At 48.1% G+C, this 20985-nt stretch overlaps 2 protein-coding genes across 5 annotated transcripts in view; one reads left to right on the forward strand and one right to left on the reverse strand.

The window, feature by feature from the left end:
• ARL16 (ARF like GTPase 16) lies at nucleotides 1-8288 on the reverse strand. Of its 2 annotated transcripts, XM_073684200.1 has the most exons (6): nucleotides 8130-8288; nucleotides 4879-4933; nucleotides 4170-4286; nucleotides 3429-3544; nucleotides 2168-2333; nucleotides 1-511 (listed from the first exon to the last, which is right to left on the reverse strand). In XM_073684200.1, exons 1-5 carry the CDS (start codon nucleotides 8189-8191, stop codon nucleotides 2168-2170), a joined length of 516 nt encoding a protein of 171 aa, XP_073540301.1. In that variant the 5' UTR covers nucleotides 8192-8288; the 3' UTR covers nucleotides 1-511. The 2 variants fall into 2 exon arrangements, with proteins under 2 accessions (XP_073540301.1, XP_073540302.1); XM_073684201.1 differs by lacking the exon at nucleotides 4170-4286.
• The window catches only part of HGS (hepatocyte growth factor-regulated tyrosine kinase substrate), a 25413-nt gene continuing 12679 nt past the window's right edge, over nucleotides 8252-20985 (forward strand). For 2 of the 3 annotated variants that reach the window (XM_073684196.1, XM_073684197.1), the window contains exons 1-5: nucleotides 8252-8409; nucleotides 8770-8854; nucleotides 17881-17956; nucleotides 20154-20246; nucleotides 20828-20951. In XM_073684196.1, the coding sequence (XP_073540297.1) occupies nucleotides 8373-8409; nucleotides 8770-8854; nucleotides 17881-17956; nucleotides 20154-20246; nucleotides 20828-20951 (415 nt within the window). In that variant the 5' untranslated portion in view covers nucleotides 8252-8372. The remainder of the gene's footprint in view (nucleotides 8410-8769; nucleotides 8855-17880; nucleotides 17957-20153; nucleotides 20247-20827; nucleotides 20952-20985) is intronic. The other variant, XM_073684199.1, reaches the window with a different exon arrangement.

Raw genomic sequence — 20985 nt, forward strand, 5'->3', positions numbered from 1 at the left:
AGTCGCCTGTCACCGCATCCTTATCAGTGCCTTTCACCTACCATTGTTGAAACCCTTTTGAATGACCATCCAATGTGTCAGGGGACCTCTCAAAACTCCCCAGATAGATGAGGTTGAAGGAGAAGACGAGGATCATTGCATTCCAGAATCTTATCTTTTTGCTCTCCCAGGATATATGCCACCCCAATAGAGTTGTAACAGCAGCTTAATGTGGGTTTACATTCCATGATCTGCAACATGTTTGCTAATTGGCAGTCATTTACTAGCCTGTTTAGACAATAGCTCTTGTCCTGTTTACAACGGACGATGTGTTGCAGAGAACGATGTTTTTTTTTTGTTTTTTTTTTAAAGTAAGCCAAAAGTTCGTTCCACTTGATGAACAAATGTTTTGCTTGTTTTTTGGGTGATCGGCAACCTGTTTACACAACTTGCTCTGGATAATCACGCAATGTAAATGCACTCTTGGTCCATTTTCTCAACGGAAAATACATGCACAGCTGCTGACCGAACCCTGCATGAATATGGGGGAATTTCGAAAGACAGCCTTTAACTAAACGGTTATATGTACTTTGTGGGTAGCTTATACTATTTCATGGTTATAGATCACTTTCAAAATCATTGACTATCCTTCAAAATATAAAAGAATAGAATGTATCTGCTCAGATGGAACAGGCGTCCCAAAGGGTTGAGTAACCAACAAAGGAAAGCATTAGTAAGTTAGAGGGGACACAGAAACCTATAACATCTCTAAAGTCAGCTGTGATGGGGAAGACTGTCACCCATCTGCTTCACAAGCATATTTTAAAATAATAATAATAATAATAATATGCACTCAGCATCATTTTGGCTATAGTTTGTCATAAAACATGAGAGAAACTCTGGAATCATGCAAGAAAAGGTCCGGTGGCCAGAAAGAAATCAAATACCATTTTTGCTGTTCAGGTGGTGGCTAATTGTTAAAGGAGTCTATCAGCCCAAACTGACAATATAAACTAAGCATGTAGCCTTGTAGGGGATACAGACAATATAAAAATAACACCTATAGTGTTTTATTTGCTCACTCCATTCTGCATAAGCTGAACGTTAATCGAATATGCTAATCAGCGTAGTACGTGCACCCCTGGTGTGGCCAAGAGGCTTAGTACACAATGTCCTCGCCTCCATCACTGGTGATTGACAGCGCTGGCTTGCCTGGAGTGAGCACTGTCGGCAGAGAAAGCTCATGCATACCACTGCTGCCAATCAATAGTGAGGGCGGTGGAGGCATTCAAAACCAGTGGACATAACGATGCACTGAACATATCGCCCACACAATGGGTGCACTGAGCACCATAATTAGCATATTCAATTTACTTTAATTTCTGCAGAGGGGAGACAGCAATTAGAACACTAAAGGTGAGATTTTCAGAGGGGTTGTATCCGCAACAAGACTATGTGCTTAGTTTATACTGTCAGGATTAGGCTGACAGACTCCCTTTAACTAACATTTTAAAACAATTAAATGAATTTCAAAGCATTAAAGGGATTTCCAGTTTTGAAAAACATGTGTCCTCCATCTACAGTTTGTTTTAAAAAATACAAACGGTGCTTTACTTACCCCTCCCAGGTCCAGCACTGGGTCTTCGTCACTGTTCTGTCACTGTCTGCAGTCTGACATCACCTCGACAACACTGCAACCAATAACTGAGGTCAGCAGTTCTGCCCAAGTAGACAGCACGAGCCGCTAAGCTCACTAATTGGCTGAAGTCAACATGACCTCAGTGCTGCAGACAATAACAGACACACTGGGAGCAATGGCAGAGACTCAGCACTGACCAGGGGAGGTTGTGTAAAGCACAGTTTGATTTTTTTTTTTAAACATACTTGCAGCCAGGGGGAAAGACGGGTTTTCTGTAATGGGAAAACCCATTTAGCTCTATAAAAGATTAATACTTTTTTAGATGCCAAGTGTGTATATGTATTTACATACAGACCACAAAGAGACGACCACACAGATTAACATTGTAAAGTGGTGTGCTTGGGGAGGTTGTCCTCTCAAAGATGGTTAGTACGAATTACATATGGTGGAACTGAAAATCTGACCTCGATAATGGAAGTGGTCCTTTGGAGAGAATCTACTTTATATACTCCATTACAATATTACAGAATATAATTTAAACAAAATTACTTAGTGACTGGCAGATGAATTCAGCCACTGCAACACCTCCAGCAGTCCGGTGCCCTCCAGGGCGCTAGTTTCCAGGACAGTGATTGGCTGCTTAGCACAGGCTATAACGTCATCCAATCGGAAGAGTGATTTCATCTCTACTAATGACATACAGCATGGAAGATCCCTACAAGTGAACAGACAATACACATTAATCTTCAGGATGTAGGTTAAACATTGACTTCTGTGAACTTTACCTAAAAACATCTTTGCAAAATAATAATAGCTCAGACTAACATGATTGATTATGGGAATTTCAATTAAAGAGATTGTTTACTAATTAGATATCAATGACATATGCATAGGATAATGTCACCAATATTAACTTGTTGGGGTTCCGACACCTACAACTACCACCGATCAGCTGTTATCAGCTCAGGCCAGATGTAAATAGTCTATGGAGCTGAACAGCACAGCTTTGTACGCCCTGCAGTGGCCACTCTCAGGTACTGCAGCTCAACTCGTATTCTTTTCAATGAGAACTGAGCTGCAGTTCCTGATAATAGTCACTGCACAGCGTACAAAGCTGTGCTGTTCCAGCTCTACACACGGTATACATCTGGCAGCTGCCAGCGCTGCAAACAGCTGACTGGTGAGTGTGGACAATCCCTTTAATTGCCTGAATATGCAAGCAGAGTCTAGACTTTGCCGCAGATGATAAGAGCCAGTGATGTTCTTCTCTACTGGGACAATGGAAAATGTCTACAACTATTGCAAATCTCGATTAAGAGTATTGCTGCACATATATCTTAATTTTTTTTAAGTACCACAGAGATAACAATTTTTGATGTTAAACAATACTTCATCCAGAAGTATTTTATGTAATTAATAATTGAGGGGGTAGTCCGTCTAATCGCTAAGTAGGAGAGAAATGCTGGATTGCGGGCGATTGTTGGGTCCCCAATCAATTGCCAACTTGAACCCATGTCCCCCACGTCCTTCACCTACATGAAATCAGTATGTATTGGCAGCCTGGCATACAAGTGCTGCGTTTGCATATAAACTGCATGGTAGTTAATAAAACAGCACAGTGGATAGGTAATACATGTAGGGCGATGTATAATAAAAACGTTCTCTTTACGTCGTCTCACAGTTATGAGACCCAGTCTAGGCAATCCTCTGTGAGATAGATATATCAGGAGCACACTTATACCATTCATGTAAGGGGGAGGGTATTCCCGAAGAAATTATCTGAAAGCTGAATGTTCATAGCATTACTTACGTTTTGTTGAACACAACAAGGACTGAGACTGCGGAGAGAGCAGGAGCAGAGAGCATAGACAGGAGCTGGACACAGGACGCAGACACCTGATTCGGGTTAGCGGCATCCACAACAAACTAGAAATCAGATTAATAGTAACATCACATTAATCAGTTATTATATAGGTCACATATAATATATTGCAGCTAGTAGGCATACCAGGCTCACCCAGGGGTGAAAACATTTTTTTATTATTATTTTTTTATGCTTTGTATAGCGCCATGATATTCTGCATCGTTTTACAGACATTATCTGCATTGTCCCCATTGAGGCTCACAATCTACATTCCCTATCAGTATGTCTTTGGAGTGTGGGAGGAAACTGGAGAATCCGGAGGAAACCCACGCAAACACGGGGAGAACATACAAACTCCTTGCAGATGTGTATGAAGAGTTGCATTCGCCACGCCAAAAATCTTACTCAAAGTTGTGCCTAATTTTTGCAAATTTCCACAGCTTGTATGCCAGAATTCTGGAGTGAAAACTTGGATGAATCAGGCCCCAAGAATACATAACGGGTCCAAAATAAACTGTTAACCTCATTAGCTTCTTTTCAGCAGATCTTGCCAATCTGATCACAGCCCACGTTAGATAATGGTTTAGCAAAAGATTCTTCAAAAAAATACACCAACAAATGTCAATGATCATCTTCAGTGTGAGATCAAGAGGCTGGTAATGAGGTGCTACATCTACAAAGTCTTACCAGTACAGTCTGACAATCCTTGTAATAACTCGGCCAGATGGGCACCATGGAACCACCCACTTCTCGGATGGTCACACGTGTTCTCTGTATTGTCAGATCAGTCAAGTTTGTGCCAACCTTCCGGAGATAAAGTGTATTTTTTTTCCGTTAAATGCCAAACACTATATAAATGACATAACACAGAATGCTAAAAAAATACTTAAAGCGTACCCACTTTTCATTTTACTATAGTAGTTACACATTAAAACCTGAAATAGCTGAACAGTGGACAATAGATTGAAAACAGTATAGAACTGTGCAACCAATTGAACTGTCTGTATTAGCAGCAGTGGTGATCGGTCAAAGGTCCCATGCACATGACCGATATTCTTGGAAGATTGCCATCTGTGGTTTTCACAGATAGAACTCGTACCCATGATATTCTATGGGGCTGTGCACATGACCGACTTTCTTGAAACAGTACTATCCGTGGTTTTCATTAACAATCCTGTGTATAAATTTATCCTGGGAAATACCCAAAACTATGACAACGTACCTACTACCTGCAACAAGATTCAGGATACTCGGGGTAAATGTGAACAACTAGAAACGCCCGAGTATCTGCGCCGATGATGTACTGTACCATACAGAGTGGGAACAGTTATATGGCAGATTTTTAAGTACATATCCCCATGATGAATCTATATGACAGATGATCTCAGTAACTTACGGTGGGCTGGGTGGGAGGCACATCTCCTAATTCGGTTGACTCTTTACCACACAGCTTTACAGAAAAAGGTTAAAGAATATCAAAAACATATTTAATGTATCATTAACTTTAATATTAAAAGGGTAATTTCCATTTCTGCCTTTCATGACCGAGATAACAATAACTGTTTGTACGTTCCAGTGGTGTTGGCACTGCCTCTCCCGGGGATTGCGTGGCATTATGTCACACAATCCCTGCGGCTAATCATCACTCACTTCACTTTCCTCTCCTACAAACATAATTGATATCTGGAGGAAGTGGGAGCTGCGGCTCTTCCTCCTTATGTCTTGATTTGTGCAAAGGAGAGGAGAATGTAGCTAGTGCTGATTGGCCGCAGTTATCATGTGACAATGTCACGCAATCCCCGGGAGATCCAGTGCCAACACCACTGGATAGGCACCAAGTATAGGTGTTACTATTTTACTGCAGGCGAAACATAAGGATTCAGAAAGGGTTGTCTGAATAGTGGACAACCCCTTTAAAGGTCATCTGGCAGTAAAAGATGACGGTTCGAATCAAGCACAACACCTAGTAAGAGACATAACGCTAAGAAAAGCTACATATCTATTGCTGTGTTTCCCGAAGTGCGTGCATTAATCAAATATGCGAATGAGGAGCTTAGTGCACCCTGGGCATGGCCAAGCAGTTCAGTCACCTTTACACTTTTTTTCTCTCTCTCTCCCTGATTCTTGATTGACAGCTCTGACAGTACAGGTAGTAAAATATATACAGAAGGTGGGTAGGTGCACTGGACTGCTTGACCATACAAAAGGATGCACGAGCCCCTGTGCTTGGTTTCTACAATCATTTTGCATTGACAAGAAAACCTTTGAAGCACAAAATCTTAAGTTAGATATAATAATGGAAATTTAATCAGTGGTGTATCAGGGGGCGCAATCATGGCTTGTGCTTGGTAAAGGTGACTAGAGGCAACTCCTCCTACTTTCTCATCAGTAGTGAGCAATGCCACCTCCTGGTTCTGTGTAAGTAGAGGCAAGAGAACTTTTCTTCATGTTATCATCCCCTTTTACTAATCACAGCCCGTTATCACCTTTGCCCCCAACAGTTAAGCGACCCAGGAAGATGGCACAGAAACTTTTCTTCATGTTATGATGCCCTTTACTCATCACAACTTGCTATTTTCGCTCTCCTATATTACTTCAGTGACCCCCATGGTGGCTACAGGCCTTATTCACATCAGCGGTTTGTATCGACAGGTGTCCTCGGTAACACTTCTGCAAAACTGTGCGGCCATGAACATTAAGCAATTAATTTCTCAATAACACAGTGGAAATCCACTGCAACTTTTAGGAAGCAGCATCTTAGCAGTGGCACCTATGGAGCAGAACAAACGCCACATGGGACCCCAAGCCTCAGTGTTTGTAAGTCAACACCAGGAGTAAGTTTTGGTTCCACTCCTGAGTTTAACTAAGGCTAGATTCACGCATCTGTATGAGTGTTTGTTACAATCTGAGAAAGGGAATGATCTTTTTTTTTCTCAGGTGTCATCGTTAATTCCGGTATATTTTTTTCACTGAAGGTGGTAGACTGAAGTTTTTCATCCATTGACTCTTAAAGAGGCTGTCCAAGTGTGAGGCTCAAGTGTGCAGTCACTTTGCAGTCCGATGCAGGGTGGTCATGTAGCCACAAGTATGTGATTTGCATACTTCCAGTCACATTCCGACTAGATGTGTCCGGCCTCGCTCAATACATTTGTATTGTCTAGTCAGCGTGTGACCGTATGTATGCAAATCACATACTTGAGGTCACACACTAATGGAGAATCCTAACAAGAGTGTGTAGTGTGCGTCAGGATTCTCCGGGAGTGCGTGACCTCAAGTATGCGATTTGCATACGCACGGTCACGTGCAGACTAGACGTGTCCTGCCTCACCAAATGCAAGTATATTGAGCAAAGCCGAGGCAGGACACAACTAGTCGTAATGAGTATGCCAATCACATTTGTGGTCACGCAGTGCCGGAGAGTCCTGATAGGACGCAGACTCCACGTGCTGAGAATCTACAAGTCTGCAGTCATGTGACTGCAGAAATGAACCCCAAGCCTGGACAACCCCTTTAAGGCTATGTTCAAACACCATGTTTTTTTCAGCATTTTTTTATGCAGTTTTTTATGCAAATTTTCAGCTGCATTTTGCAGTACCAGCAAAGTCTATGAGAAACCAGAATTCACTGTTCACACATCATGGTTTCTTTTTGTTCAGGATTTTGCATGTTTTTTTGGAAAATACAGCAGGTCACTTCTTTCAGCGGTTTTTCACCCATAGGAAGTAATGGGTGGTGGAAAAAAACGCTGAAAAATTTGTTTCACCTTTTTTTCACAGAACTTTATGTACATGCATAAAAAGAGACAGAAGGACGGTGGAAAAAACCACTGCAAAAACGCATAAAACAAAAAAATGCAAGAAAAATGTTGAACAAAATGCCCTTGAAGATCAGGTTTTGCTGCAGAAAATTGATGCGAAAAAAACATGATGTGTGAACATAGCCTAACATTGGATCCAAGAAAAAAAAATGAACAGCACTAGAACGTGTCACACGGATGTGTGAATGCTGCCTTACAAATGCTGATGGAAACCAATGACAGGAGTAGTGCTGAGCTATGCTTAGGATGTCGTCATTATCAGATCTGTGGGGGTCTGCCATCCAGCACCTCCACTTATCCGGGTCACGGGTTCATTACTTCATTTGCGCCTGTTTTCCGTTGAGTCTTTAGTGTTTTGCGCCATTTTTACGTCACTTTTGCATGCGTTCATCTCTTTTTATGTTCGCATTTTGAGCGGAGTTTGGACGTTTTTACCCAATTCGCCGTTTGCAACTTTCTGAGAAGTTGCAGAATTCAGCATACATGTCCTCCCCTCCGAAGCCGTTTTATATATACGCCCCGAATCCTGGTGAAAATGTTGCCATATTTTACATGAACATGTGTCTTTATGTGCTAAAAAGTTGCAGAAGGGGTTAAAGACAAAAATAAAGGGCAATTTTTAAAGTTTTGTGGAAACTCATTGAAGAATTTGGTGCAAAGAAGCAATATCGCTTACCACAAACCAAAAAGGAGCTTAAAAACTGCTAATAACATGTACCCTCTACTGTGAGCCACAGACAAGGTGGCCGACAGTGTTACCACCACAGACCTGCTGCTCTGTAGGGAGGCACCAGTCACGTGTCCCCCAGAACTACTACTGCGGAAGGATATTCTGCAGCCTCTTCATGAGCAGAGTCTTCCCGACGCCGGAGGGCCCGAGAACCAAACACATGATCCATCAGCTGGGAACAGCCCGCCCGCCTGCCTCTCTCCTCAGGAACCAACAACATCGCGCACCCCCCCCTCGCCATGACGTCACTTCCGCTCCGTGTGGTCAGGTTCCGCCGTGGAGTTTCCGGAAGCGGAAGTGTTGGCTATATCGGTGTTAGACTCTCGTTCTCTCCGGTGTTACGATGGGAAAAGGAGGAGGCACATTTGAGAGGCTTTTGGGTGAGGAAAACTAAGAGGGGGGTGTAAAGACGAAGCTGCGTTCTCCTCTCCGGGGGCAGTGCAGTGTCCTCACTGGGAAGGCCGCCATTGACCATTGTGTCAGCTGTAGAGACTGTCACCAGGCATTGGCCCGGGTCATATCAGAGGGGTTACTGGCATTTGTGTAATAATAAACCCGCAACGGCTCGGGATCGGCTGCACACACCCTAAGGATACTTTTCCATACGTTCTATGAGTTTTTCCAGTCTCCCCTTCATTCACCTAACACGATCTACATTGTGCTGTACCTGCGGGGACGTCTAGGAAGTAAACTACTTCATGTCTTTTCTCTGTTCTGTCCCTGAATGATTTTCTTTCCAGATAAAGCCACCAGCCAGCTGCTCCTGGAGACAGATTGGGAATCCATAATGCAGATATGTGACATGATCCGCCAAGGAGACACTCAGTAAGTTTGCTGTTGTAGTAAACTTTTAATTAGCTACTTATTCTTTCATGTTGTTCACTTAGAGCAGAGTGGTGAAACCTTTTTGACATTGTCTGTTTAGTGACCGTCGAAGTGCCACCATGTGAGCTCTGTTTGGGGTATCACCCGGTGCCGCCAGCACAGCACAACCTCTTGGCATAAGCAGAATATTATGTAGTGTGAAACTTGTTTGTCACTCATTTGAGAGTAAGGCTAGGGCTACACGGTGACATGGTAGGTTGGGCAGCCTACGCTCACTATGAACCACTGCTACATTGTCTTGCATTACAAGTGAATGTGGTCATATGGTGACTCCCTGGGGCAATATGACCCAAGCAAGTTGCAGAAATTAGTCTCCCGGTTGGATTTTTTGTGACTTGGTCGTCATGGCACCCCATCGCTTGTATTATGTTGCAGCAACACATCGCGATCTTTGGCCAAGTGACCTTTGTCACAGCCAAAGTTAACATGTGGTCATAGCCTAAGCCTTTTTTGTAGTCGCTTCGCCCTAAAATGAGCTTATGCCACAGCTTGGAGCCCGGACATTGTTGCAGAATGAAGCATTACATAACATCTGTCGAAGTCTATGGGCTAGCCACATAAAGCACTCACAGGTTAGGATTTATTTAGCACAAAAGCTGCATTAGTTAGTGTGATGAACCTGTAGCCGCCATCTTGGTAATGATAAATCATATCCAGGGATGGCCACACTTCAGCAGCCCCCACCCTTGGGACCTTCTGTTAAAACGTCAACTAGATAGTTTCCCCCCATCCAGGCTCCTGTAAGATAAGAAGCCTACTTAACACTTGAATGCTAGGAGCTTCAAAGACTTCGAGAGGAAACACAGCCAGCAGGGGGGGGTGCTTCGTCTATCTGTACCTGACCATTTGTCCCATAGGACTAGTTTCTTTGTCTGTCACAAGCATGGAGGCATAAGATATAGAAACATGAATAGTACACGCATGTTGCGTGGGATGGGCCAATAAAAAAATATCACGGCGTCCCGGAGCCATTGCGCACACAAGCCTCCGCGGTAGACGTTTGTACGTGCTCTGGAAGCCAAGATATAGCGCGGAGCCATTCCTGAGGACCGTATGGTATCATAATTGATATCAAAAGGTCGGTTACGGCGGCCCGAATCCATGGGAACCCCTGGGGGTATCATGAGACCATCCCAGAAGAAGTTATTGGGTTCCATAGAATTTGGGCTTCTGATCGAAGTTAGACCTGAGGGTGGAGACTGAGCCAGCTGACCTCACCAGCAGTGGGCGGGACGGGGCAGGTAAGATAGCAGGACAGACAAGAGACAAGTCAGTTTTTGACCCAAGAGTGGTGTGCTGAACATCTGAGCACCAGCTGAGGCCACCAAGGGGAGGAGCAGTTTGACCATGCGGTGGTAGGCCTCAGCCTGTAACAAAGAACCGTGCCTGCGACCGCAGAATCCTCTCCCTGCGTCACAAGAAAATCAAGAAACCGGTAACTGATATGCTGTGGTGATTCTGTGTGTTGTATTCCATTGTTGTATAGTTTAGCCTGACCTTATACCTGTGTATATTTAGTTGTATATCGTGTATCTAGTGTATTATTATAATCAATTACCTCAAGTAATTGTGGGCCTGCCTTTTATTCTGCATAACGAACGCACGTCCGTGTGAGCTCGGCTCAAGCCAAAAACGCTACCCAGGGTTGGTTCCTGACCCGATATAGGCCCATTCACGGACTGGGCGTATATCTAAAATAGGGACTGGTGGCAGCATACCAACTGGGGATTGGGGAAGGCTGGTAGTGACGGTCGGAGGTTCAGATATATATATTCCTGGCGCGGCCAAGGAAGATATATATACCGCCCTCACTACAGAGGGCCCCGATACCCAGTAGGTTACAGGACAGTCTCCCTGGCGACCGCTTATCCTAGGTGCAGTTCCTTGTCTGACCTGAGGCTAAGAGGGCGCTAGCGAGTTGTGCTGTGTAGTGACGTTACGGTTTAGTGACGTTGAAGGGATAACACACTACCGTGTCCCCTGCGCTGGTTGCAGCTACCTGGCACTACTTTCTCTAGGTGCAGTACCTTGACTGACCTGAGAGGTAAGGGGGCGCCAGAGAGCTGCACCCACCGGCCGGCTTTCATCACATTGGTGGCAGAGCGGTGGGATTGCAGAATAATAGTGTTGTGGGACCCCTACTCCCAGGCACTAAAGACTGCCAGTGGTAACTTCCACTGCTGGAGTCTTAAGGTCAGCCCAACATTAGACGGTCAGGCTAAAAGTATAACAAGGTGTGTGCAAACTCAGGGTTGCAGCGGTGTCGGTTACCAAGATGGCAGACGGCACCAGGAGCAAGACCCTGCAGGAGGCTAATGCTACGGTCCGTGTGGCAGGAGGGGAGGACATTGTTACTCATGGCGAGGAGGAGTCCAGCCCGGGCACCTCAGGGAGCCAGTCCCCAGTATACGGTCCCGCAGTGGGCTGCCCACCACCTACCCAGCCCAGCCTGTCCAGATCACAAGCCCTTTTACAAGCGGCTATGGCAAGTCTCCAGTCTCATGGCGATGCCGTCTACAAAACCCTCCTGGCAGCATCAGAGAAGGCAGCGGAGGAGGAGCGCGAAGCTGCGGAGCGCCGGGAGGCTGCGGAGCGTGCAGAGCGGGCTGCAGAGCGCCGGGAGGCTGCGGAGCGTGAAGCTGCAGAGCGTGCAGAGCGAGCTGCGGAGCGCCAGCACCAACTGGACCTGGCCCAGCGGGGGCTTCCGCTAGAGCAACCAACCCATCAGGAGACCAAGTCGTCCAAAGTCCGAGCTGAGGACTTCCCTCTACTGGAGAAGGATGGGGACCTGGACTCCTTTCTGGTGGCATTTGAACGGACCTGTCTTCAGCACCATCTGGCCCGGGATCAGTGGGCCAGATACCTGACCCCCCGTTTGAGGGGTAAGTCCCTGGATGCCTTGGGGGACTTACCTGCCGGGGAGGTACAGAACTACGACTGCATCAAGCGGGCCCTGATCCGGCAGTACAACCTCACTCCCGAGTCGTACCGCCAGAAGTTCCGGAGCCTGCTGCGTGGCCCCAAGGACACCTGGACCGATCATATGCGGGCGCTGTTGAGAGCCGCAGAGCACTGGACCTCGGGTCTAGCGCTTACTACCCGCCAGGAGGTCCAGGAACTGTTCGTCACGGAGCAGTTCTTGTGGAACTGCCCAGAGGACCTCCGACAGTTCCTCCGTGACCGAAAACCAACAGGGGCTTCTGCTACAGCCGCCCTGGCAGACGAGTATGCCAATAACAGGGCGCCTGAGCTGAAGAAGTCTGCCAGCAGCACCTGGAGAGGGGGTAAGCCCAGTCATGCCCCTGTTTCCCCGGCCCCTAGAACACAAGGGGTGTATCCCCCTGTTGCCCTCTCCAGGCAAGGACCAGACGTAAGACGTTGTCATCTATGCAACAAACCAGGACACTTTAGGGCTGAGTGTCCCCAGCGCCAAAAGACCCCATCCCAGTCCCAGAGAGCGCCCAATGTTTTGTGTGTGGGAGGGGGTGGTGGTAGGTCCCTGGACAACATCCAACCCGTCACCATAGGCCGTTCTGCGGTCATGGGACTGCGGGACACGGGCGCTGAACGAACACTGGTACGGCCTGAGGTGGTGTCCCCCCAGGACTTGGTACCAGGAAAGACTCTTTCCGTCTCCGGGGTTGGAGGCGTGGAGCCGGCACTTCCCGTTGCCATGGTGTATTTGGACTGGGGTGCCGGAAGGGGGATGCGGGAGGTGGGAGTAACGCCAAATATTCCCGCAAATGTTTTATTAGGGACCGACTTGGGGCGTCTAGTATCGCAGTATGTACCCTCTGAACCCCCAAGTTCGGCCCCCCAAGAGTGTATTGATTTGTCTGCTGCTAATGCCAACCATGTTGTATGTAGTGTGTGTCCTGCTGAGGAGGAGGGAGTGAAACCTGAGGGTAACACCTGCACAGACACAACACAAACAGGGTTAGTGAAAGCAGGTGGGGAGTGTGGGGATGCCCGCAGAGGTGCTCAGCCGGCGTGCCGTGACCTCTTGTCCTCCGGTGAGGGAGGGGGCGGGCAGGATTCTGTAGAGGGAAGCTCAGGGATGGAGAGGGGGGCAGCTACCGGCAGTGTAGGGCTCCCAGGGGTATCCAGGCTGCTGAGTATAGGCCCACTGCAGGGGGAGGAACAGGCCATGGGAGGTGGGGGTGTCCCAAGAGAGGAGCCGCCAGGTAAGACCCCAGGGCAGGAGTTCCCCACATCCGAGATGTCCAAAGGCCTAGGAAGCCTGCCTGATCGGGCGGCTTGGTCAGAAACAGAGGGGAAGCAGGCACTACCCACGGTCACAGCGGTCATAGCCGCTGTCACCAGGAGTGGGAGCGCCGGAGCCCAAGGAGCCTTGCAGAGGTCCGACGGCTTCCCCACTTCTGACCAAGTGTCTGCCGGGTCAGACAGCGGCCAGGTGACATGCCCGGAGGGGCTGACAGAGGATGTGGCAGTTTCGTCGATTCTGGCCACATCAAGTCAGGAATTTCAGGCTGCGTTGGAAGCAGACGACAGCCTGAAAGCTCTCAAGGAACAGGCGGCACAGCCTCCCATGGAGTCAGACTGCGAGCGGGTGGTCTGGGACCAGGGACGGCTGTACCGGGTAACGGTCCAGCAGGGTTCACCGGAGGCGTGGCCCAGGGACCGACAGTTAGTGGTACCCTATCCGTTCAGGGCGGAATTGTTGCGGATCGCACACGAGATTCCGATGGCCGGACACCTAGGGATCGCTAAAACCAAGGCCAGGATAGCTCAGCATTTCTACTGGCCTGGGATGGGAGCCGCGGTGGGTGCCTACTGCCGTTCGTGTGACACCTGTCAGAGGGTGGGGAAGGCGGGGCCGCGCCCCAAAGCCCCACTGGTAACTCTGCCAATCATCGAAGAGCCTTTCTCGAGGGTCGCTGTGGATCTTATTGGACCTCTGTCCACTCCCAGCCACTCCGGGAAATGCTTCATACTCACGGTAGTGGACTATGCCACCCGGTACCCGGAAGCGGTAGCTTTGTCGTCCATTCGGGCCGACAAGGTGGCTACCGCCTTACTGGAGATCTTCTCCAGAGTGGGTTTCCCCCAAGAAATGCTCACCGACCGAGGGACCCAGTTCATGTCGCGGCTGATGGAGTCCCTCTGTAAGCAAATGCAGGTGCAACATCTGGTGGCCAGCCCGTATCACCCACAGACTAATGGCCTGTGTGAGCGGTTCAATGGCACCTTAAAGCAGATGCTTAAGATGTTGGTCGACTCCCACGGGAGAGACTGGGAGCGTTACCTCCCACACCTCCTATTTGCTTACCGGGAGGTTCCGCAGGCCTCAACGGGGTTCTCCCCCTTTGAGCTCCTGTACGGGCGACGGGTACGGGGCCCCCTGGCTCTGGTGAAGGAAGCATGGGAAGGGGATTTGGCCACCCCCGAGGTGTCGGTCATCGAGTATGTCGTGCGCCACCGGGACAGGATGATGGCCTTGGCAAAGCTGGTGCAGGACAATATGGCCCAGGCCCAGGCCGACCAGAAGCGGTGGTACGACCAGAATGCTTGTGAGAGGACCTACCAGGTGGGTCAAAAGGTGTGGGTACTGGTCCCCGTACCACAGAACAAGCTTCAGGCAGCCTGGGAAGGTCCCTACTTCGTGCACCAGAAACTCAATGCCGTCACCTATCTGGTCACCCTGGATCACGCCCGTGGAAGGAGGAAGGCCTTCCACGTGAACATGATGAAGGCTCATCATGAGCGGGAAGCGACTGCCCACCCAGTGTGCAACCTTCCCGAGGAAGGAGAGGTAGAAACCCTCCTGGATCTGCTCACCCAAGCCAAGGCGGGTGGGTCCATCGAGGATGTGGGGGTTGGCCACCAGCTCACGGAGGACCAACGGTCCCAGCTGGGGACCACCCTGCACCCCTTCCGGGGGCTGTTCAGCAGCCTGCCCGGAAGGACTGAGATGGCTGTCCACGACGTGGACACTGGCGATCACCCGCCGATCCGGCGTTCAGCATATCGGGTCTCTTTCGAGGTGCAGGGAAACATGCGCCAAGAGATAGACGAGATGCTGAAGCTGGGGGTGATCCAGGCATCCAGCAGCGCGTGGGCCTCGCCTGTAGTCCTCGTACCAAAGAAGGACCGAACTACACGGTTCTGCGTGGACTACCGGGGGCTCAACGCTGTAACGGCCACCGATGCGTTCCCCATACCACGCATCGATGACCTGCTCGATCGGATGGCCGGGGCTAAGTACCTGACCATCATGGATCTGAGCCGGGGGTACTGGCAGATTCCTCTGACCCCCGCGGCAAGGGAACGCTCTGCCTTTATCACCCCTTTTGGACTGTACGAGTCCACAGTGATGCCATTCGGCATGAAGAATGCCCCTGCCACTTTTCAGCGGATGGTCAATACGCTGCTTGAGGGACTTGAAGGGTACGCGGCTGCGTACTTGGACGATATTGCAGTCTTCAGTCCCACTTGGGAGGATCACCTAGAGCACCTGCGGCAGGTGCTCGGTCGGATCCACCGGGCAGGCTTGACCATCAAGCCGGAAAAGTGCCAGCTGGGCATGAGTGAGGTCCTCTACCTGGGTCACCGGGTAGGCGGGGGGGTTCTGAAGCCAGAACCGGGGAAAGTGGATGCCATCGCATCCTGGCCCACTCCTAGGACCAAAAAGCAGGTGATGTCCTTCTTGGGGACCGCCGGGTACTATAGGAGGTTCGTCCCACACTATAGCACCCTGGCCAAGCCCCTGACGGACCTCACCAAGAAGAAGCTGCCCGTCGCAGTCGACTGGACAGTCGCCTGCGAGACAGCTTTCGGGGCACTCAAGGCCGCCCTAAGTAGCTCCCCTGTACTGCAAGCTGCCGACTTCGACCGGCCGTTTGTGGTACAGACCGACGCCAGTGACTTTGGCCTCGGTGCTGTGCTAAGTCAGGTCAACACGACAGGCCAGGAACATCCTGTCTTGTACCTGAGCAGGAAGCTACTGCCCCGGGAGGTGGCTTACTCCACGGTGGAAAAAGAATGCCTGGCAATTGTATGGGCCCTGCAGCGTCTGCAGCCCTACTTGTACGGGAGCCATTTCACCGTGGAGACGGACCACAACCCCCTCAGCTGGTTACACACGGTCTCTGGGTCGAATGGCAGGTTGCTACGCTGGAGCCTCGCTCTCCAGCAGTACCACTTCTCCATTCGCCACAGAAGAGGCCGTGACCACGGTAACGCTGACGGGTTATCCCGGCAAGGGGAGGGTGCAGAAGGACGCACGGGGGAACACAGGAATGTGCTACCCCCTCGCGCCCTCGTATAGGGGGAGGTGTGATGAACCTGTAGCCGCCATCTTGGTAATGATAAATCATATCCAGGGATGGCCACACTTCAGCAGCCCCCACCCTTGGGACCTTCTGTTAAAACGTCAACTAGATAGTTTCCCCCCATCCAGGCTCCTGTAAGATAAGAAGCCTACTTAACACTTGAATGCTAGGAGCTTCAAAGACTTCGAGAGGAAACACAGCCAGCAGGGGGGGGTGCTTCGTCTATCTGTACCTGACCATTTGTCCCATAGGACTAGTTTCTTTGTCTGTCACAAGCATGGAGGCATAAGATATAGAAACATGAATAGTACACGCATGTTGCGTGGGATGGGCCAATAAAAAAATATCACGGCGTCCCGGAGCCATTGCGCACACAAGCCTCCGCGGTAGACGTTTGTACGTGCTCTGGAAGCCAAGATATAGCGCGGAGCCATTCCTGAGGACCGTATGGTATCATAATTGATATCAAAAGGTCGGTTACGGCGGCCCGAATCCATGGGAACCCCTGGGGGTATCATGAGACCATCCCAGAAGAAGTTATTGGGTTCCATAGAATTTGGGCTTCTGATCGAAGTTAGACCTGAGGGTGGAGACTGAGCCAGCTGACCTCACCAGCAGTGGGCGGGACGGGGCAGGTAAGATAGCAGGACAGACAAGAGACAAGTCAGTTTTTGACCCAAGAGTGGTGTGCTGAACATCTGAGCACCAGCTGAGGCCACCAAGGGGAGGAGCAGTTTGACCATGCGGTGGTAGGCCTCAGCCTGTAACAAAGAACCGTGCCTGCGACCGCAGAATCCTCTCCCTGCGTCACAAGAAAATCAAGAAACCGGTAACTGATATGCTGTGGTGATTCTGTGTGTTGTATTCCATTGTTGTATAGTTTAGCCTGACCTTATACCTGTGTATATTTAGTTGTATATCGTGTATCTAGTGTATTATTATAATCAATTACCTCAAGTAATTGTGGGCCTGCCTTTTATTCTGCATAACGAACGCACGTCCGTGTGAGCTCGGCTCAAGCCAAAAACGCTACCCAGGGTTGGTTCCTGACCCGATATAGGCCCATTCACGGACTGGGCGTATATCTAAAATAGGGACTGGTGGCAGCATACCAACTGGGGATTGGGGAAGGCTGGTAGTGACGGTCGGAGGTTCAGATATATATATTCCTGGCGCGGCCAAGGAAGATATATATACCGCCCTCACTACAGAGGGCCCCGATACCCAGTAGGTTACAGGACAGTCTCCCTGGCGACCGCTTATCCTAGGTGCAGTTCCTTGTCTGACCTGAGGCTAAGAGGGCGCTAGCGAGTTGTGCTGTGTAGTGACGTTACGGTTTAGTGACGTTGAAGGGATAACACACTACCGTGTCCCCTGCGCTGGTTGCAGCTACCTGGCACTACTTTCTCTAGGTGCAGTACCTTGACTGACCTGAGAGGTAAGGGGGCGCCAGAGAGCTGCACCCACCGGCCGGCTTTCATCACAGTTAGAAAAGGGGATACAGTGAATAGGAATATGAGTCACCAATACAGAGTATAGATGGTGGACAGTGAATGGTGAGGAGACTCAATACTAGGGTGCACTTCATTGCATAGAGTGTTAAAGATGTGATGAGGGGCATTTACTTTTATTTTTTTTAATGTGACAGATGACATGGTTATTTTTCACTTTCAGAGCCAAGTATGCAATGGGAGCCATCAAGAAGAAAGTCAATGACAAAAACCCACATGTCGCCCTCTTTGCTCTGGAGGTAAGTTGTAGGGACCACTGGGTCTTTCACGTGTACTGGTAGAGGGGCAGCCGCACCACCACCAGATCTGAAAATAAGGATAAAAACTGATAACATTTTGGGGATTAAAGATTGGAATCTATTGAATGTATACTGGTGTACAGTACAGACCAAAAGTTTGGACACACCTTATGTAAAGATTTTTCTGTATTTTCATGACTATGAAAATTGTACATTCACACTGAAGGCATCAAAACTATGAATTAACACATGTGGAATTATATAATTAACAAAAAGTGTGAAACAACTGAAAATATGTCATATTCTAGGTTCTTCAAAGTAGCCACCTTTTGCTTTGATGACTGCTTTGCACACTCTTGGCATTCTCTTGATGAGCTTCAAGAGGTAGTCACCGGAAATGGTCTTCCAACAATCTGGAAGGAGTTCCCAGAGATGCTTAGCTCTTGTTGGCCCTTTTGCCTTCACTCTGCGGTCCAGCTCACCCCAAACCATCTCGATTGGGTTCAGGTCTGGTGACTGTGGAGGCCAGGTCATCTGGCGTAGCACCCCATCACTCTCCTTCTTGGTCAAATAGCCCTTACACAGCCTGGAGATGTGTTTGGGGTCATTGTCCTGTTGAAAAATAAATGATGGTCCAACTAAACACAAACCGGATGGAATAGCATGCCGCTGCAAGATGCTGTGGTAGCCATGCTGGTTCAGTATGCCTTCAATTTTGAATAAATCCCCAACAGTGTCACCAGCAAAGCACCCCCACACCATCACAACTCCTCCTCTATGCTTCACGGTGGGAACCAGGCATGTAGAGTCCATCCGTTGACCTTTTCTGCGTCGCACAAAGACACGGTGGTTGGAACCAAAGATCTCAAATTTGGACTCATCAGACCAAAGCACAGATTTCCACTGGTCTAATGTCCATTCCTTGTGTTCTTTAGCCCAAACAAGTCTCTTCTGCTTGTTGCCTGTCCTTAGCAGCGGTTTCCTAGCAGCTATTTTACCATGAAGGCCTGCTGCACAAAGTCTCCTCTTAACAGTTGTTGAAGAGATGTGTCTGCTGCTAGAACTCTGTGTGGCATTGACCTGGTCTCTAATCTGAGCTGCTGTCAACCTTCGATTTCTGAGGCTGGTGACTTGGATAAACTTCTCCTCAGAAGCAGAGGTGACTCTTGGTCTTCCTTTCCTGGGGCGATCCTCATGTGAGCCAATTTCTTTGTAGCGCTTGATGGTTTTTGCAACTGCACTTGGGGACACTTTCAAAGTTTTCCCAATTTTTCGGACTGACTGACCTTCATTTCTTAAAGTAATGATGGCCACTCGTTTTTCTTTACTTAGCTGCTTTTTTCTTGCCATAATACAAATTCTAACAGTCTATTCAGTAGAACTATCAGCTGTGTATCCACCAGACTTCTGCACAACACAACTGATGGTCCCAACCCCATTTATAAGGCAAGAAATCCCACTTATTAAACCTGACAGGGCACACCTGTGAAGTGAAAACCATTTCCGGTGACTACCTCTTGAACCTCATCAAGAGAATGCCAAGAGTGTGCAAAGCAGTCATCAAAGCAAAAGGTGGCTACTTTGAAGAACCTAGAATATAAGACATATTTTCAGTTGTTTCACACTTTTTTGTTAAGTATATAATTCCACATGTGTTAATTCATAGTTTTGATGCCTTCAGTGTGAATGTACAATTTTCATAGTCAAGAAAATACAGAAAAATCTTTAAATGAGAAGGTGTGTCCAAACTTTTGGTCTGTACTGTATATTATGTGTTGCACTTTAATGGGATTTTTTTTTTCCATTTACTTGAATGGGACTGAGAGAGTACCAAATATGCACAAATGTTGTACCATATGATGAGCTCTGTACTGTAATTTCTAAAACATACTTTTTTTCCACCAGTGTACTAATATATTGTGCTTTAAATGCATGATCTTTTTGTTTATTTCTTGCTAAAACAGTAATGTTCCAATGGTCATATTTCCTTGTCGTGTAAATGTTTCATGTTTTCTGTTGTGTTTTTTTTTTTTTTTTTTTTTGCACAGATAATATCGCTTCTGTCTTTGAAGAGATCAGATATTCTGACACCTCTATCTTAGTGATACATTTCCAGCAACATTGTCATTATGTGTAGCTTTTGCCATTGTGCCCAAACTTTTGGGTGAATGTTCTCATTGGACTCTATTTTTTGCAGGTGTTGGAGTCTGTAGTGAAAAACTGTGGTTCGACTGTACACGATGAAGTTGCAAATAAGCAAACAATGGAGGAGCTGAAAGAACTGCAAAAGGTGCTATCGGCTGAGTGCTGGATGCTTTATAATGGCATATGAGATTAAATGGAGGGGGTGCCTGTATGTTCCCGGTCACACCGCCTCTTCTCCATGGGCTGTATCTGATAATGCAGCTTAGCCCTGGAATAGAGATACTAGATAGATATAGGCAAACGTGCTGCAATGTTTTCAGCTATGTGCACTGTAATTCAGAATATAATTTGTTAGTATTTAAATTGCTACAATGCCTATTTGTGGGACATGAAAGGGGGGGGGTATCAGTCTGGCTTCAGCAGAGGCTCTGTAGTATCCCCAGACCCTACACATTGGACTTTGCTCTGTGCACAGTGCATACTGTTTCCTCATCAGTGCAGTCCTCTATGGGAAGCCCCAGAGTCATGTGACACGGTGTCACAACTTCCTGCTCCGTCAGGTGAGCTGTGTCATTGAGCTCCTGACTCATTCTTGTGTTCACGGGTTGTGCTGCACAGATCTAGGGCTGCTTGTAAGTGACCTCACTGATATTGATGAGAATGGGCCTGGGGGTTCATTAGATTCTAGGCCCATAGGTGCTGTCACTAACGGACCTTTGTATCTAGCGTCAGGTGGAACCAAATGTGCGCAACAAGATTCTGTATCTGATTCAGGCCTGGGCCCATGCTTTCCGTAACGAACCCAAGTATAAAGTTGTCCAGGACACCTACCAAATCATGAAAGTGGAAGGTAAGGCTATATCTGTGCAGTCTAGTATTTGTAG

Source organism: Phyllobates terribilis, unplaced genomic scaffold (genome assembly GCF_046119375.1).
Source record: "Phyllobates terribilis strain yellow unplaced genomic scaffold, ASM4611937v1 Scaffold_5__5_contigs__length_657084704, whole genome shotgun sequence".
Classification (NCBI taxonomy): Eukaryota; Metazoa; Chordata; class Amphibia; order Anura; family Dendrobatidae; genus Phyllobates; species Phyllobates terribilis.